A 12,089-nucleotide genomic window follows, 5' to 3' on the forward strand; every position below is an offset into this window, starting at 1 on the left:
TGTAGCTTTCCAGAAGGGAGGCGGGTGACGCGAGGGATTCCGGCTTTTGAAGCGCACATCAAGAAAAGGATGGCGGCAGGACCCGATGTGCAATGCGACAAAACCTGCTGAACTCTTCCTTACCATCCCTGGCGCTCTGGCCCTGCATTCACGCAATCACCAATCATGACGACGATGACCGCCGCTTCAAGTCGCTATGTCAGATTGTCATACTGTTCATCGCTTGGAGATTTCTCCCCCGGGCGGATATTACTGAATACTGGAGCCTCTCAGCCCCCTCTCGCTCGCCGTGGTCTAACGCGTTTGCTGTATGAGGAGTGGCAAGCCAAGAAATTGCAGGATGAAAATTAGTGCGACCCCTGGTCTCTAGTTGTCTTGGCGTGCATTCGAACCACTTTGCATGATCTCAAAGAACGGGAGAACGGCCCAAAACAAGGCATCAGAGCACAGCCAGCCCAGCTGGACACAACGGGCCTGGGAAGCGAGGATCTATGCGAAATGCGAAATGGCCACCGAAATGGCTGCCCCCAACGGCCAGCAAACGACGCTCTCATTTTCGTGTCTTTCTTTTTGTGTCCTGTCTCATTTCACTTACACTCTTGTGAGCCACAATGCCAAGACCACTATCACCCCAAACTCCACCACCACGACAGCACGGCACGCTCTCAATGTCCCAGCACACAGTCAGGAGACGGGCCAGGGTTTTAGGTCGCCTTACGCCTGGCAGCATTCAGGAGGTCAGAATTGGAGATTGGATTTTGTCTGTCGTCGTTCAGGCCAGCTCACGAGGCTGTGTCAATTGCTGGAGAAAGGGCACAATAACATCAGTGGCCCTAGAAGCCTAGTTGTCCCAGGGCCTCCAGATGGCCTAGGCCTTGGTATCCCGGCCCCAAGGTTGGTACAATGGGGCAACAAAAGCGTGGGGCGATCCCGATGCAGGTCCATCTGCCAGAAAACGCTAAAGGCGATGTTTTGCCGGCGTGTTTGACGGCGGTGGACCAGAAGCCAAGAAGGTGTCTGGGTGTACGACAAGATGAAAAAGTCAAGTGGCGGGCATGAAATGGACAACGATAAGAAAGACAACAGGGACTTGTTGCCTGTAGCGGCCCCGAAAGCCATGACAGGCCACTATGGCCGACACAAGACGCCGGCAAACAGACCAATCGTCTGCCCAAAGCCAGAAATGTAGGCATCAGAGGCGCCGACAACGCCCGCTAACTGGCACCTGTGATTCGAACCAGACAAACAAATGCCCCATAGGCTGAAAAGGTTGGACGTTAGCGGCTGGGCATGGAGCTTAGAACAGGGGAGACGTCGAGGAGTGGCCATTCTCCTTAGTGGCAGCGCGGCCGCCAGGACGACATATACGGCCAAAACGCACCGAAACACATGTCGCCTCTTTGACACCGACTCGACAGACGACGCTGTAGGAGAGGAGATAAATTGAATTGTATTCTGTACATCGCATCTTACTCCTGCACATGGTTGCTCGACAAAGGAAGTCACGATAGGACAAAGAAAGAGGAAAGAGCATATGGCGTAGGCTGATGTGGCTACAAACGCAGATGTTAAAGTTACGCGGACACAGTAAGATACCCGCCCACGGAAAGCGCTTGCGCGGCAAGAGCAGACCGTTGTATCTTAGGACCCTCTCTTGCCTCTTTCAGGTCGCTCTCTGACGACCGTCTTCACTGGGGCCCCAGTGTCCAGTTGCATGTCACTTGCCCCCTAGCCAAGCCTGCCACTGCCAATCAATCTATTCAGTCTCCTTTCCCTTGGTTTTTTTTTTTTTTTTTTTTATTTTTTTTAATTGTTGTTCATCTTGGTGTTCTGCCGATTGTCCCACCGTCATAGCTCTAGGTAGACTGGCAGGGGCGACCCGCAATGTATTTCGTAGACTTGGTCTCTTGCTCTTGCCTCTTTTGCTTTTACGGAGCACGCTTTCTCTTCTTCACACTTATCTGTCGACGTCCCGTCACTCCTTCCTGCCTGCTTCTTCTGTTCTTTCCTCTGTTCCCTTCTTCGTCGCCTCGTGCTTTCCCTCCTCCGCCTTTGTTCCTTCCCCGGTTTCCCCTCCATCTTCTTCTCCTTCCCCGACAGTCACTCGTTTCTGGTGTTGTTCTTGTCTTTCTCTTCATCCTTCTCTTCTTCTTCTTCTTCTTCTTCTTCTTCTTCTTCTTCTTCTTCTTCTTCTTCTTTCTCCTCGTCCCGTCACTTCTTCGCAGGCAGGTTTCTTTTTATGTGTTTTCTCGCCATTCCGATTTTATTTTCTAGCTTGGACTCGTATACGACACGCTCTCTTATTACGCCCAGTATCATCTCGCAAACACGACTTTACCTCTCTCACTCTATTGCTCGTTCGCTCTCTTTCGTGTCGACATCAGCTGGACGTCTTCTCTTGGCTTCTTGGTTCGACGTCATATCGACTGCATACGAGCATATGATACTCAAAGTGAAGCCGAACCGCCTTTGTATCTCCGGACCGACTAGCAGGCTTGTTCGCGTTTCGTATTCACCGTGTTACACTCTGTTTTCTCGACGAGTCAAGAAGGGCCGGAAGCGGATACGCACCTCTCTTTCTTTGCGGCCAGACCGGTTTCGAGTACCTTTTAACGACTACTTTGCGAACGGACACTGGGAGACGACTTTCTATTTTATTTTAGTTTTTTTGTTTTTGACAACCGTCGAATCAGCCCATCATGCCGATCGGAAAAGAAGGAAACGTAAAATGGGTGGACGTAAGTATCTCCGGCTCGTGGGCAAAGGAACAAACAGAAGAAACAAAGGAACAAAGAATCAAAAGCCATGACCAAGGGAGGACGCTCTGCTAACGACTACGCAAGGGCTTCCGTGGCTTGGCCTCGTCACTCGTGGTGCTCACACACTTGAGCCGCTCATTCGACCTGCTGCTCTTCGACATTACAGACAACGACAATGCAGCACCAAGAGTTGTGCAGTACCCCTTCATCCGCGTGCTCTTCCAGGGCCGCATCGGTGTCGCCGTCTTCGCCATGGTCACCGGCTACGTCTGCGCCCTCAAGCCCATCCGCCTCAGCCACCAGGGCCAGCAGGCCGCCGCCTTCAAGTCCATGGGCAAGTCCGCCCTGCGTCGTGTGCCCCGGCTGATCCTGCCGGCCGCCTTTGCCACCTTCTTGACCTGGCTCGCCTGCGAGCTGGGCGCCTACCACACCGCCGCCCACTGCGACAGCTGGTGGATCCGCGCGACGGGTCCTACGCCGATCCCGGACTTCTGGCGCGCCCTCCGGAGCTTGCTCAATAGCGTCATCGCAACCTGGACGCACGGCGGCAACGAGTACGACGCCAACCAGTGGACCCTGCTTCCGTTGCTCCTGGGCAGCTTCTGGGTCTACGTCTTTATGCTGGCCACGGCTCATGTGCGCCCGCGCTACCGCATGATGATGGCCATGGCCATGTGGTTGTACTTTATCCTGGCCAACGACCCGACCTTTGGCATGCAGTTCTTCTTCGGCGTCTTCTTGTCGGATCTCCAGAACCTCCCAAGTGCTAACAAGTTCTTGAACGACCATCCGCGTGCCACCCGCGTGCTCTCCCCCGCTTTCCTTGTCCTCGGCACCTTTGTCGCCTCGTACCCGGAGACGAACCCCGAACGCGTCGGCTGGTCGCGTAATCTCCACGCGGTCCTCGCCTTCGTCCTGCCCTACGGCTCCGACTACCCGCGCTATGCCTCTGGCCTCGGTGTCCAGCTCATTGCCCTTGGCCTGCACTTCTCCCCCAAGATGCGCGACGTTCTGTCGAACCGGGCCTTCCTGTGGCTGGGCAAGCAGTCCTTTGCCGTCTACCTGTTGCACGGCCCGCTCCTGCGCAGCGTCCTTGCCTGGATGCTGTACGGCTTCAAGACGCTGCCTGACACGCTCGATGCCGAGGGCCAGCCGCAGCACCACGAAACGCCCTTCCCGGGCATGATGCACCTCTATGTTTCGCTTGTTATGTGGATCCCGCTGAACTACTTTGCTGCTCATCTGTGGACGACCTACGTCGACCCGTACTGCGGCGAACTGACGGAGAGGTTTGTCCGCTACGTCCTTAACGAGGAGCAAGAGAAGCCGCAACCGCTCCTGCCGGCGTAGAGGCGCGGCAGCCGAGACGGGCGCGAGCCATACGAAGATGGAGACGGCGGTGCCGGACCAAACGCGGACCTCGACTGCCGGTCTTACACAACGGGTGAAGATGCCATTGAGCTGGACCGGTTGGACATCTTCTCCGACGCGGACAACGCGGACAGCGCGAACGATGTGGGCATGAGCAGCGCAAGAGAATAAGCTGCCACCATATACCCAGTACATTGACACCGCACACACCACACACCGAAACCACCCTCACCCTCCACACTACTCGACAGCATTATTGGTTCTCTCGCATTGGGGCGATAAAGAAGCATATGGCGTTTGGGTCTGCTTTTTCTCAATGGGCATTTTCTTTTCTCGTTTGTACTTTATCCCTTCCTGTTCTCTTTTGTTTCATTTCTGTCGTCACTTTTTCTTGTCATTTTCATTGGCGGCATTTGTTCATATTCATTTTTCTTCTTCCACTTCTTATTTTCTCGTTTCTTATTTAAGAGGTACTCTTTTCCTACTCTCACCCTTACCTTACCCATAGCTTATTGCTTGCTATACTGTTTACGCCGGATGCATGTCATACTCTCATGCAAAAATACATACCCAAAATATTTATTGTCTGTGCAACATTCAACAGAAAACAAGTAAGAATATTTGTACGCCGTGTTACAGAGACAAGTCAGTGCACATGGAGAGTATGTGGCTTTACGACTTTACGGCCTGTTTGTGTCATGTGATGTAGAAAGAGTAAAAAGAGTAAAAAGAGTAAAAGAGTAAAAGAGTAAAAGCGAGCGTGGCCCGACCTACCGTGCAAGGTACAATGCTCCAGACATTGGTGGAAGACATCTAGCGTCACGATACCACATCCCATTCTTGTCCATCCTCTGGCAGATTGCACGACGCGCGTCTCAATTTTTTTTTTTTTTTTTTTTTTTGGACCTTTCACTTGACCCCGTTTTGTGGGCAGAACCACCTGCCGAAGTCCACAGGTTGTCTTTTCGTCTTGGTAGTCTCCATTTTTCGGCTGCTTTTGATGCAAAAATAAGGGAAGGACCCGGTATCCACAGTATTGTCTTGGCACCCTCCAAGTTTTCCGTACAGAAGAGTTCAACACACACTGAGACCCCTTTACTCCTCAACCTGCAGAACCCATTGCCAGCAGCATTCGATGGGTTTGATTTGGCTGTCCAGCTTGCTCGTGTCATTATAACTTGCCTTTTCGCCTGTTTGGATGTGTTCAGTTCCCCATTTGGGCGAAACGGTCCTTCGCAGCGCATCCAATCAGTAGCCGACTCTCCGCAGGCTGTCTTGTCTCGTTTCTGAAATTGGCCACAAGAGACCGCAGTACCAAGAAAAGGGTCCAGGGCCATATGTGTGCCGGGGCTTGCTGCTATTTGTCTTGGCGTAGGCTCAATAAGCCTTTGATCAGCGCTCCTTGACAAGTCTTGGCCTGCCAGGTCCTTTTTCGTTCTTGTCGCTGCGGTGCGCTTCGTGTCCCTATCTCGTCTATTTATGCAAACTTTTGTTCCTGGCCTAACCCAGTGGTTTCGTGCTATCGCCAGACGAGTTGAAGGTTCACACTGACATGGAGCTTGGGAATCTCGGGGTCACACAGTCGTACACATACAGAGAAAGCCAACTCTCCCAAGTAGTAAACAAGTGGGTACCGTTCTGTCTACAGCGGCTCTGACTAACCAAAATAGGAAAATCCACAGATGTTCGCAGCGTTCGTACAAAGATTCCCAAAAAGCCGCGATACAAATGTGAGATGAAAGTGGTTCTAGTGACTTGGCCATCTGGGTGCGATATACCAGGCGGCAGGAGACAATATCAAGATCACAATCCACAAAGACGAGGACATCTAGAAATCGAGACAACTGATCCGATTATCGTAACCCGTGCTCCATACTGAAATCCAGAAAACGAGCTGAAGATTTCCCAACAGAAAAAGCTAGCGACTATTTTATCCATAAGAGTTTAAAGTCAACATCGTCCACAGGAGTATTGTGACATGCTGAACAAAATAACGCCAGAACATAGAGTCACAGCGGTGCCAGACCTCCTTCTGCTTATGGAAGGTGTGTAAATGTGCATCAGATATGCATGTGAGAGGCTCCGGGGGTCGTACGAGCAGAGATAAGATGTGAGAGATAAACTTGCTGAAGATAACCTGTAAAGGCGACGACTCGAGAACTGTAACGATGTTTAAATTCGATATTGCTCTCTTTATCATGTAAGCTTCTCGTTTCTTTGATTTCTGTTGTGGCCCAGCTGTCTCGTCGAGTTATGAACACCAGTGATGTATGCAAGGCCTGGCTGGATACGCTTTGATTTGCTTTATACCACGAGTCGTTGAGTCGAATTTTTGGACGGTGCAAAACAAGAAGGCAACAGCATCTAAGAAAACACCAACGTGCAAAAGTGAAATGGCAACGCAAAAAAGGGATTGGACGCGAAACGCAGACCTAAAATATACACCCCATATCTCCATAAATCGTAGTGCATCAGCGTGAATAAACAAGACGAACAAAGCATGTCATCATCAACTGGTATATAACCACACAGCCAGGTAAACAAAAACCGATGAAATAGAAATAGGTTACCGGCTCGAAAATGTAGAGGACGTCTATGTTGCCGAAGCGGGTCACCAGCATCGCCAAGAGCGCCACAGTCGTCTCAATCACCAGGAAAACTGTTCGCAGTGCAGCTCGACGCTCGGCCCGTCGCTGGTGATGCATTTGGCCGTCGCACTGCGCACCGTCTTCATCAGTGTCGGCGGGCCGCACGCTGCGACCAAGACACGTTGTATTCGCGCCGTCGATGATACGGCAGTGCGGATCACTGTCTCCGCGTCGGGGCGGCCCGGCGAGAAGGAGTGGCGCAGAGGCTGTGACTCGGTTCCGTTGGCCTCGCTGTTGGCGGCAGCGGCGGCGGCGTCGGCTGCTGCCGTTGCCTTTTCCAGGTCCGCCGCTACGTTGGCACCCGCACTGGGACTGCCAATGTCATCACTGTTTCGGCTCGTAGCATGTTCCTTCTGCACGACATGCACCTTCTCCTTCTCCTCAGCCATCTCCTTGTCGCTGTCGTGGTGCAGGTCTGACGTCGTCGTCTCGCTTGCGAGTGTTGTCGGCCCAGCTCGTCCTGCTGTCGATGCGGTGGCTCCGCCTGCAATAAAACGTGTCGTCGTTCGACCGACTCGGTGCCCGGTTGTATGTCTAATATCCTCGTCAGACGACGACGATCCCGGAACACGCGTGACGTACAACGACACATGCACTTTCGGTGCGTTTGGATGCGACCGAAGTGTATCGAGGTGTCCGGAAAACCAGCTGAGTGTTTCTGTTGGGTGACGTATTAGCGTTTCGATTTCAGGACAAGAAAAAAAAAGATAGAAACGCAAAAAAGAGACCGAAGAGAATGTACCTTGTGTTTTCGCCGTCCAAATAAACACAATGTTCTTGGCAGACTGGGCATCCATCCGCTCCAGCATGTTGCCCACCAAACCAAAGGTGTAGCTGGCACCGCTTCCACCGGCAATCAGAATAATCTTGTCGTATTCCATGGGATCGGGGAAGGTGCCGTAGGGGCCCTCGGCAGCAGCCCATAGCTTTTGGCCAGGATTTGCCGTTGCCTGGGCATGAAGCTTTCGTGTGAAACCGTTGTAGGACTTGACGACAAATTCAGTCGAGCCGTTGGCAGCTTCTGTGTCGATGATTGTAAAGGGATGCATCTCAAACGTGCGGACGGCTGGAATCCACATCAAGACATGCTTTCCAGGGACAGCCCGTGGGGGTTTCTTAGCGAGAAGGATCCGCGTACCTCCGTTCGGCAAAGGGTAGATGGTCGCTTCATTGCTTGTGCTGTTCAGCAAGAGACGGCTGACGCGGATGAGACGATCGGTGGCGAACAAGGCTGCCGTCAGAGACAAGACAACCGGGATGCGCGTGTGAATATCCGGGCGGTGGAACCCGATGCAGACAATGGCCACGCAAAAGGCTGTCAAGTGCATGACATAAAAGGCTTCGTAGGCATAGCGGCGCAGCAGAAGAGCGGCCGTGACCATGATGAGGAACATGAAGCCCGCGATCATGCCCGCAATCTGCGCATGTTCGCGCAGGACCTCTAGCTTGCCAAGATGAAAGAAGAAGGCCGTGTACGAGGACGCGTGGATGACCATGAGCAGAAACGTTGTGCAGCCTGCAATCTGATGCAGGCAGTTAAGCCGTTCGTAGGAATACGACGTCAGGTAGGCCAATGGGGTATTTTTCAGAGCGAGAAATACAACGAAGCACAAGTTGGTCACAAGGAGCCTGCCAGGAGTCAGAAAAGAGTACAGAAGGGAGTAGAGGCGAGGAGAAAGTTCACTGGGAAATAAAATACACTCACCAACCAAACCGAGACGCTTCGGGACTGAGACTCGAGTTGTCGACGTTGGTGAGCATGAGGGTAAGGTTAATGGCCACATAAACCGCAACGAGAAGGCCGTGGCCAGAGGAATTCAGGCCAGGCGCCGGGCGGACAAGGAGGTTCCGTAGACGTCGGGAGATGACAACAAAGGGCCGAGCCAATGGGGCTGGAATGAACGGCGATCGGCTCGCGAGTTTTCGAGACCAGTGCAGGAATGTGAATACGGCAATGAGACCACAAATGGCGGCCGCATAATACGTCGCTGTCCTCTCGTTATATGCCTGCCGAGCGGCAAACATCGCTGCTTGGGCCGGGCTGAAGGGACTGCCACCTCCGCCGCCGTGGCCTCCATGGCCGCCGTGGTCTCCCATCGGGTGACTGCTGTTTTGGGCGGTCTCATTGCTCGGCAGCAAGCCGGAAGTCCCTCCACCAGAAGTTCCGTTGCCGTCCATATGTGAAGATTGTGACATTTATTTTTCAAGTTCTGCCAAGACCGCACGAGGAGGAAACGTGGTTGCAAGCTCGGGGAGCGAAGTTGACCAGTGTCACCCAAGACAAAGACAGTAACTCGACGAGCAATAACCTAGCCTCCCACTGATATAAGCAACAACAGCAACGAGGAGAATGGGATGAAGGGCCGAGGGGAAAGCGAAGAAGGAGCTATGATTAGAAAAGGAGGGAGGGAGGGCAATAGAAACGTCTTGTATAAGTAAGGACAGAAAGTAAGGACACAATGTGAGAACCGAGTGAGAGAAATGTGATTAGTGTTGCGGAAACAACAAATAAAAGTAAACACCTCCAAAACCACGCGACGGACAGAACAACCAACCATTCTTTGACTTTAAGGGTTGGCACGCGAGGTTCTGACCAGGAGAATATATACGATGTCCCTTGCTCACTGTCTCGACCTCGACTAACGGTGGTGCCACTTTGGAAGGCAATATAAAGTGTCGTCTCGTTTGCAGCCGACATATTCTGAGAGTTTCATATCTCTTCGATGCGGACGAGTATACGCCAGGATACAAAACACTTACAGACGTGGTTGGGGGTGTGGAAAGACAGATGGAGGGGAAGGAGGGGGTGTATCACTTGAAGGTCTGGATCTGAAAATCGAGTGACGCTCATTGAGTTGGTTCATTAGTGCCCGACTTCGGGAGGCCAAAGGACAGCGCAACGAAGGCATGTGGAATATACAACAATGGATTAATAGTAGAGTAAACCTGGACCGGTGCGTAGGCAAGGGAATGGTACTTTCGATGATATGAATGACGAGCGATGGAAGGACCAACATCGCCAACATTCGAGGGACTACTCCACATGCCGCTGCCTTGGTCATCCGTATGTCAAGTTTGGAGTAAAACGCACGACAGGGAAGGTAGACTCATGACGCACCTGCAACAAACATGGGTAATAAATAAAACAAACATGGGGTGCTTAGGCGTGCCCGGGGAACAGTGGATCTGGCAATAGCCTTTTGGACTCGCTTCAGTATGTCGCAAGAAAACGCGGAAGCAAAGCCTTGTTTCCACAGACTGTGACGCAGAGACGGCTCTGCGGGAGGGCACAGGCATGGCGCTGGGCGGGCATGCCGGTGCCGTTCCCGTGTGCTTTCTTGAAAAGCCCTGGATTTGAGCTCCGAGATTCCAAGACAGTCACGGATCACTGATCCAGGCCGCGAGTTGCTTTGCAGCTTGCCATTCCTTTCCATGGCGATCTCCGTCCTGGAGGATCATAACACGTCAAAGCTACACTAGAGTGGTCTCGATGTCGGATCGATTTCCTAGACATATACCACGTCCGTTAGCAAAACACTACCATTCACCATTCACCATCCACGGCCCATGCAGATCACCACACCCTTGCCACGCTTCCTCACCATATTGGTTTTGCTTTTAGGCGGCATGAGAATATTCTCCGCGCCCAGATGCTGTTCCCATGCTCGATGTTCATCCTCAGTTGGTTCGCGCGGAATGGCATCTTCCCTGTTTCGATGGACTCCCAATCTGGTCATCACAGCAGAAGGCGGTGGGTATACTTCAGAAATCTCTGCGGTTGGAAGCTAAAGAAAACAAGAGACAGGAACAGCAATCAATGAAAGGGCACAGGTGTCGAAATGAAGACGGAGAGAATGAGAGAAGAGTGGTACGAGGTAGGGAGGGCAATCAAAGCAATACCGTAGGGTCTTGGCTAACGTTGATAGTGTCAGCGATGACAACGACGGCAAGATATAGTGGTAAATAAATGGAAATGGACAAACGAAGACGACAAAACAGACGGTAGCAGAGCCGATGGGAGGCTCATTGTGACAGGTTGTTGACAAGGTCAGGATGTTGCAACAAAGCGGAGAGATCAGGGAAATCATTGGTCGGCATCGCGCCTGCCATTGCGCAGGTGCTTTGATTGGCTGGGTAAGGAAAGAACGTCGTATTCTTGATTGGAAAGAGCAATATGGATAAAACCCCCTAAAATGGAATTGCCAATACCATGTTGAGGAAGGAGCAACAGACAGGTGCGAACTACAAACAGCATGCAGCAATGAGAAGTAGCCCCTTTTACATAAACGGCAAGAAGACGAGTGGAAGAGGAAAGTGCGACACAGACGCTGGAGAACTTGAGCCCTTCGCCCCTTCCTTGCATGCATGCATCTGGCACCGTGACATGCTCACCTGATCTTGAGACAGTAAGCGACGACGAGCCTGCAGCAGTCAGTTAACCGAGTGAAAACGAAAAGAATTGCACATGAGGCGTGAGAAGCTCAAAATGGAAGGAGCGCTGCTCAGTCCAGATGTGGTATGTATCTGTCGTACAGGCAAGTGCAGCTTGTGCCCGAGAAGGAAGCCATGAGACGGACGTGCTTTCCGCCTCTTGCAACAACCATATACTCTTGCGGAAGGCACACCCAGCGGCCCCATTACTGTACTCCGTATGTTCCTGCTCTCTCTACATCAGATATGCCACTTTCTGTGCTTCTCCGGTTTTCTAGAGGAGTTCTCAACTCCCGTTCTTCCTCCATTCTTCCACCTCTCACATCACAACAATACACTCGCCCCGAGATATTCCCACCCCCCTTTATCTACATACGAGTTACTTCTTCGCCTCCTTTGCTTGGTATAGATAGCTTGTTCGCATCTCTCTCTCTACGCACATAGTCGACGTGGTGGTTGGTTTTCAAGGTTGTTTACTATTATTTTGGAACTCTGACCTAAAACACGATTGACGATCCCTTTGTCGGCACTTCTCTTCGTTCGTCTTTTGCCGTCGGATCATCTACGCCACACTCGAGTTTAGAGGTTCCTCCAGGTTTGCTCCTCCTCACGCCTTTGCCACCACCGTGGCCCCCTGGGTCATGAAATCCTATCAACCAGTGATTCCATTGTGTGCCGCAAACAGCCTTGCTCGCCCCTACATTGCCAATTCCCCCCCGCAAAATGGACAGATTAACAAATAAAAATGGTCACACTTAATTATGTTGACCAAAAACAAACGGCATGTGCAGAGATACAGCTCGCTGCAAGCTGCAAGTTGCAAGGCCGGCATCGATATTGAGACCTGCTGGCTAGGAAAGGCAAGTCAACCTCGCTTGGG

General features: G+C 52.0%; 2 protein-coding genes across 2 annotated transcripts; one reads left to right on the plus strand and one right to left on the minus strand.

Moving 5' to 3' along the window:
* Positions 1-2,699: 2,699 nt before the first annotated feature.
* Positions 2,700-4,301, plus strand: SPBR_08387 (Acyltransferase family protein; the record flags this gene model as incomplete). The annotated part of the gene is made up of 3 exons (XM_040766625.1): positions 2,700-2,738; positions 2,844-4,048; positions 4,121-4,301. 3 exons carry the CDS (start codon positions 2,700-2,702, stop codon positions 4,299-4,301), a joined length of 1,425 nt encoding a protein of 474 aa, XP_040614860.1.
* Positions 4,302-6,777: 2,476 nt separating this feature from the next.
* Positions 6,778-8,956, minus strand: SPBR_08230 (uncharacterized protein; the record flags this gene model as incomplete). Its single annotated transcript, XM_040766468.1, has 3 exons — positions 6,778-7,436; positions 7,521-8,407; positions 8,484-8,956. The coding sequence occupies 3 exons, from the start codon at positions 8,954-8,956 to the stop codon at positions 6,778-6,780; spliced, it is 2,019 nt and encodes a 672-aa protein (XP_040614861.1).
* Positions 8,957-12,089: the final 3,133 nt, after the last annotated feature.

Source organism: Sporothrix brasiliensis, assembly GCF_000820605.1.
Source record: "Sporothrix brasiliensis 5110 chromosome Unknown Cont22, whole genome shotgun sequence".
Taxonomy (NCBI): domain Eukaryota; kingdom Fungi; phylum Ascomycota; class Sordariomycetes; order Ophiostomatales; family Ophiostomataceae; genus Sporothrix; species Sporothrix brasiliensis.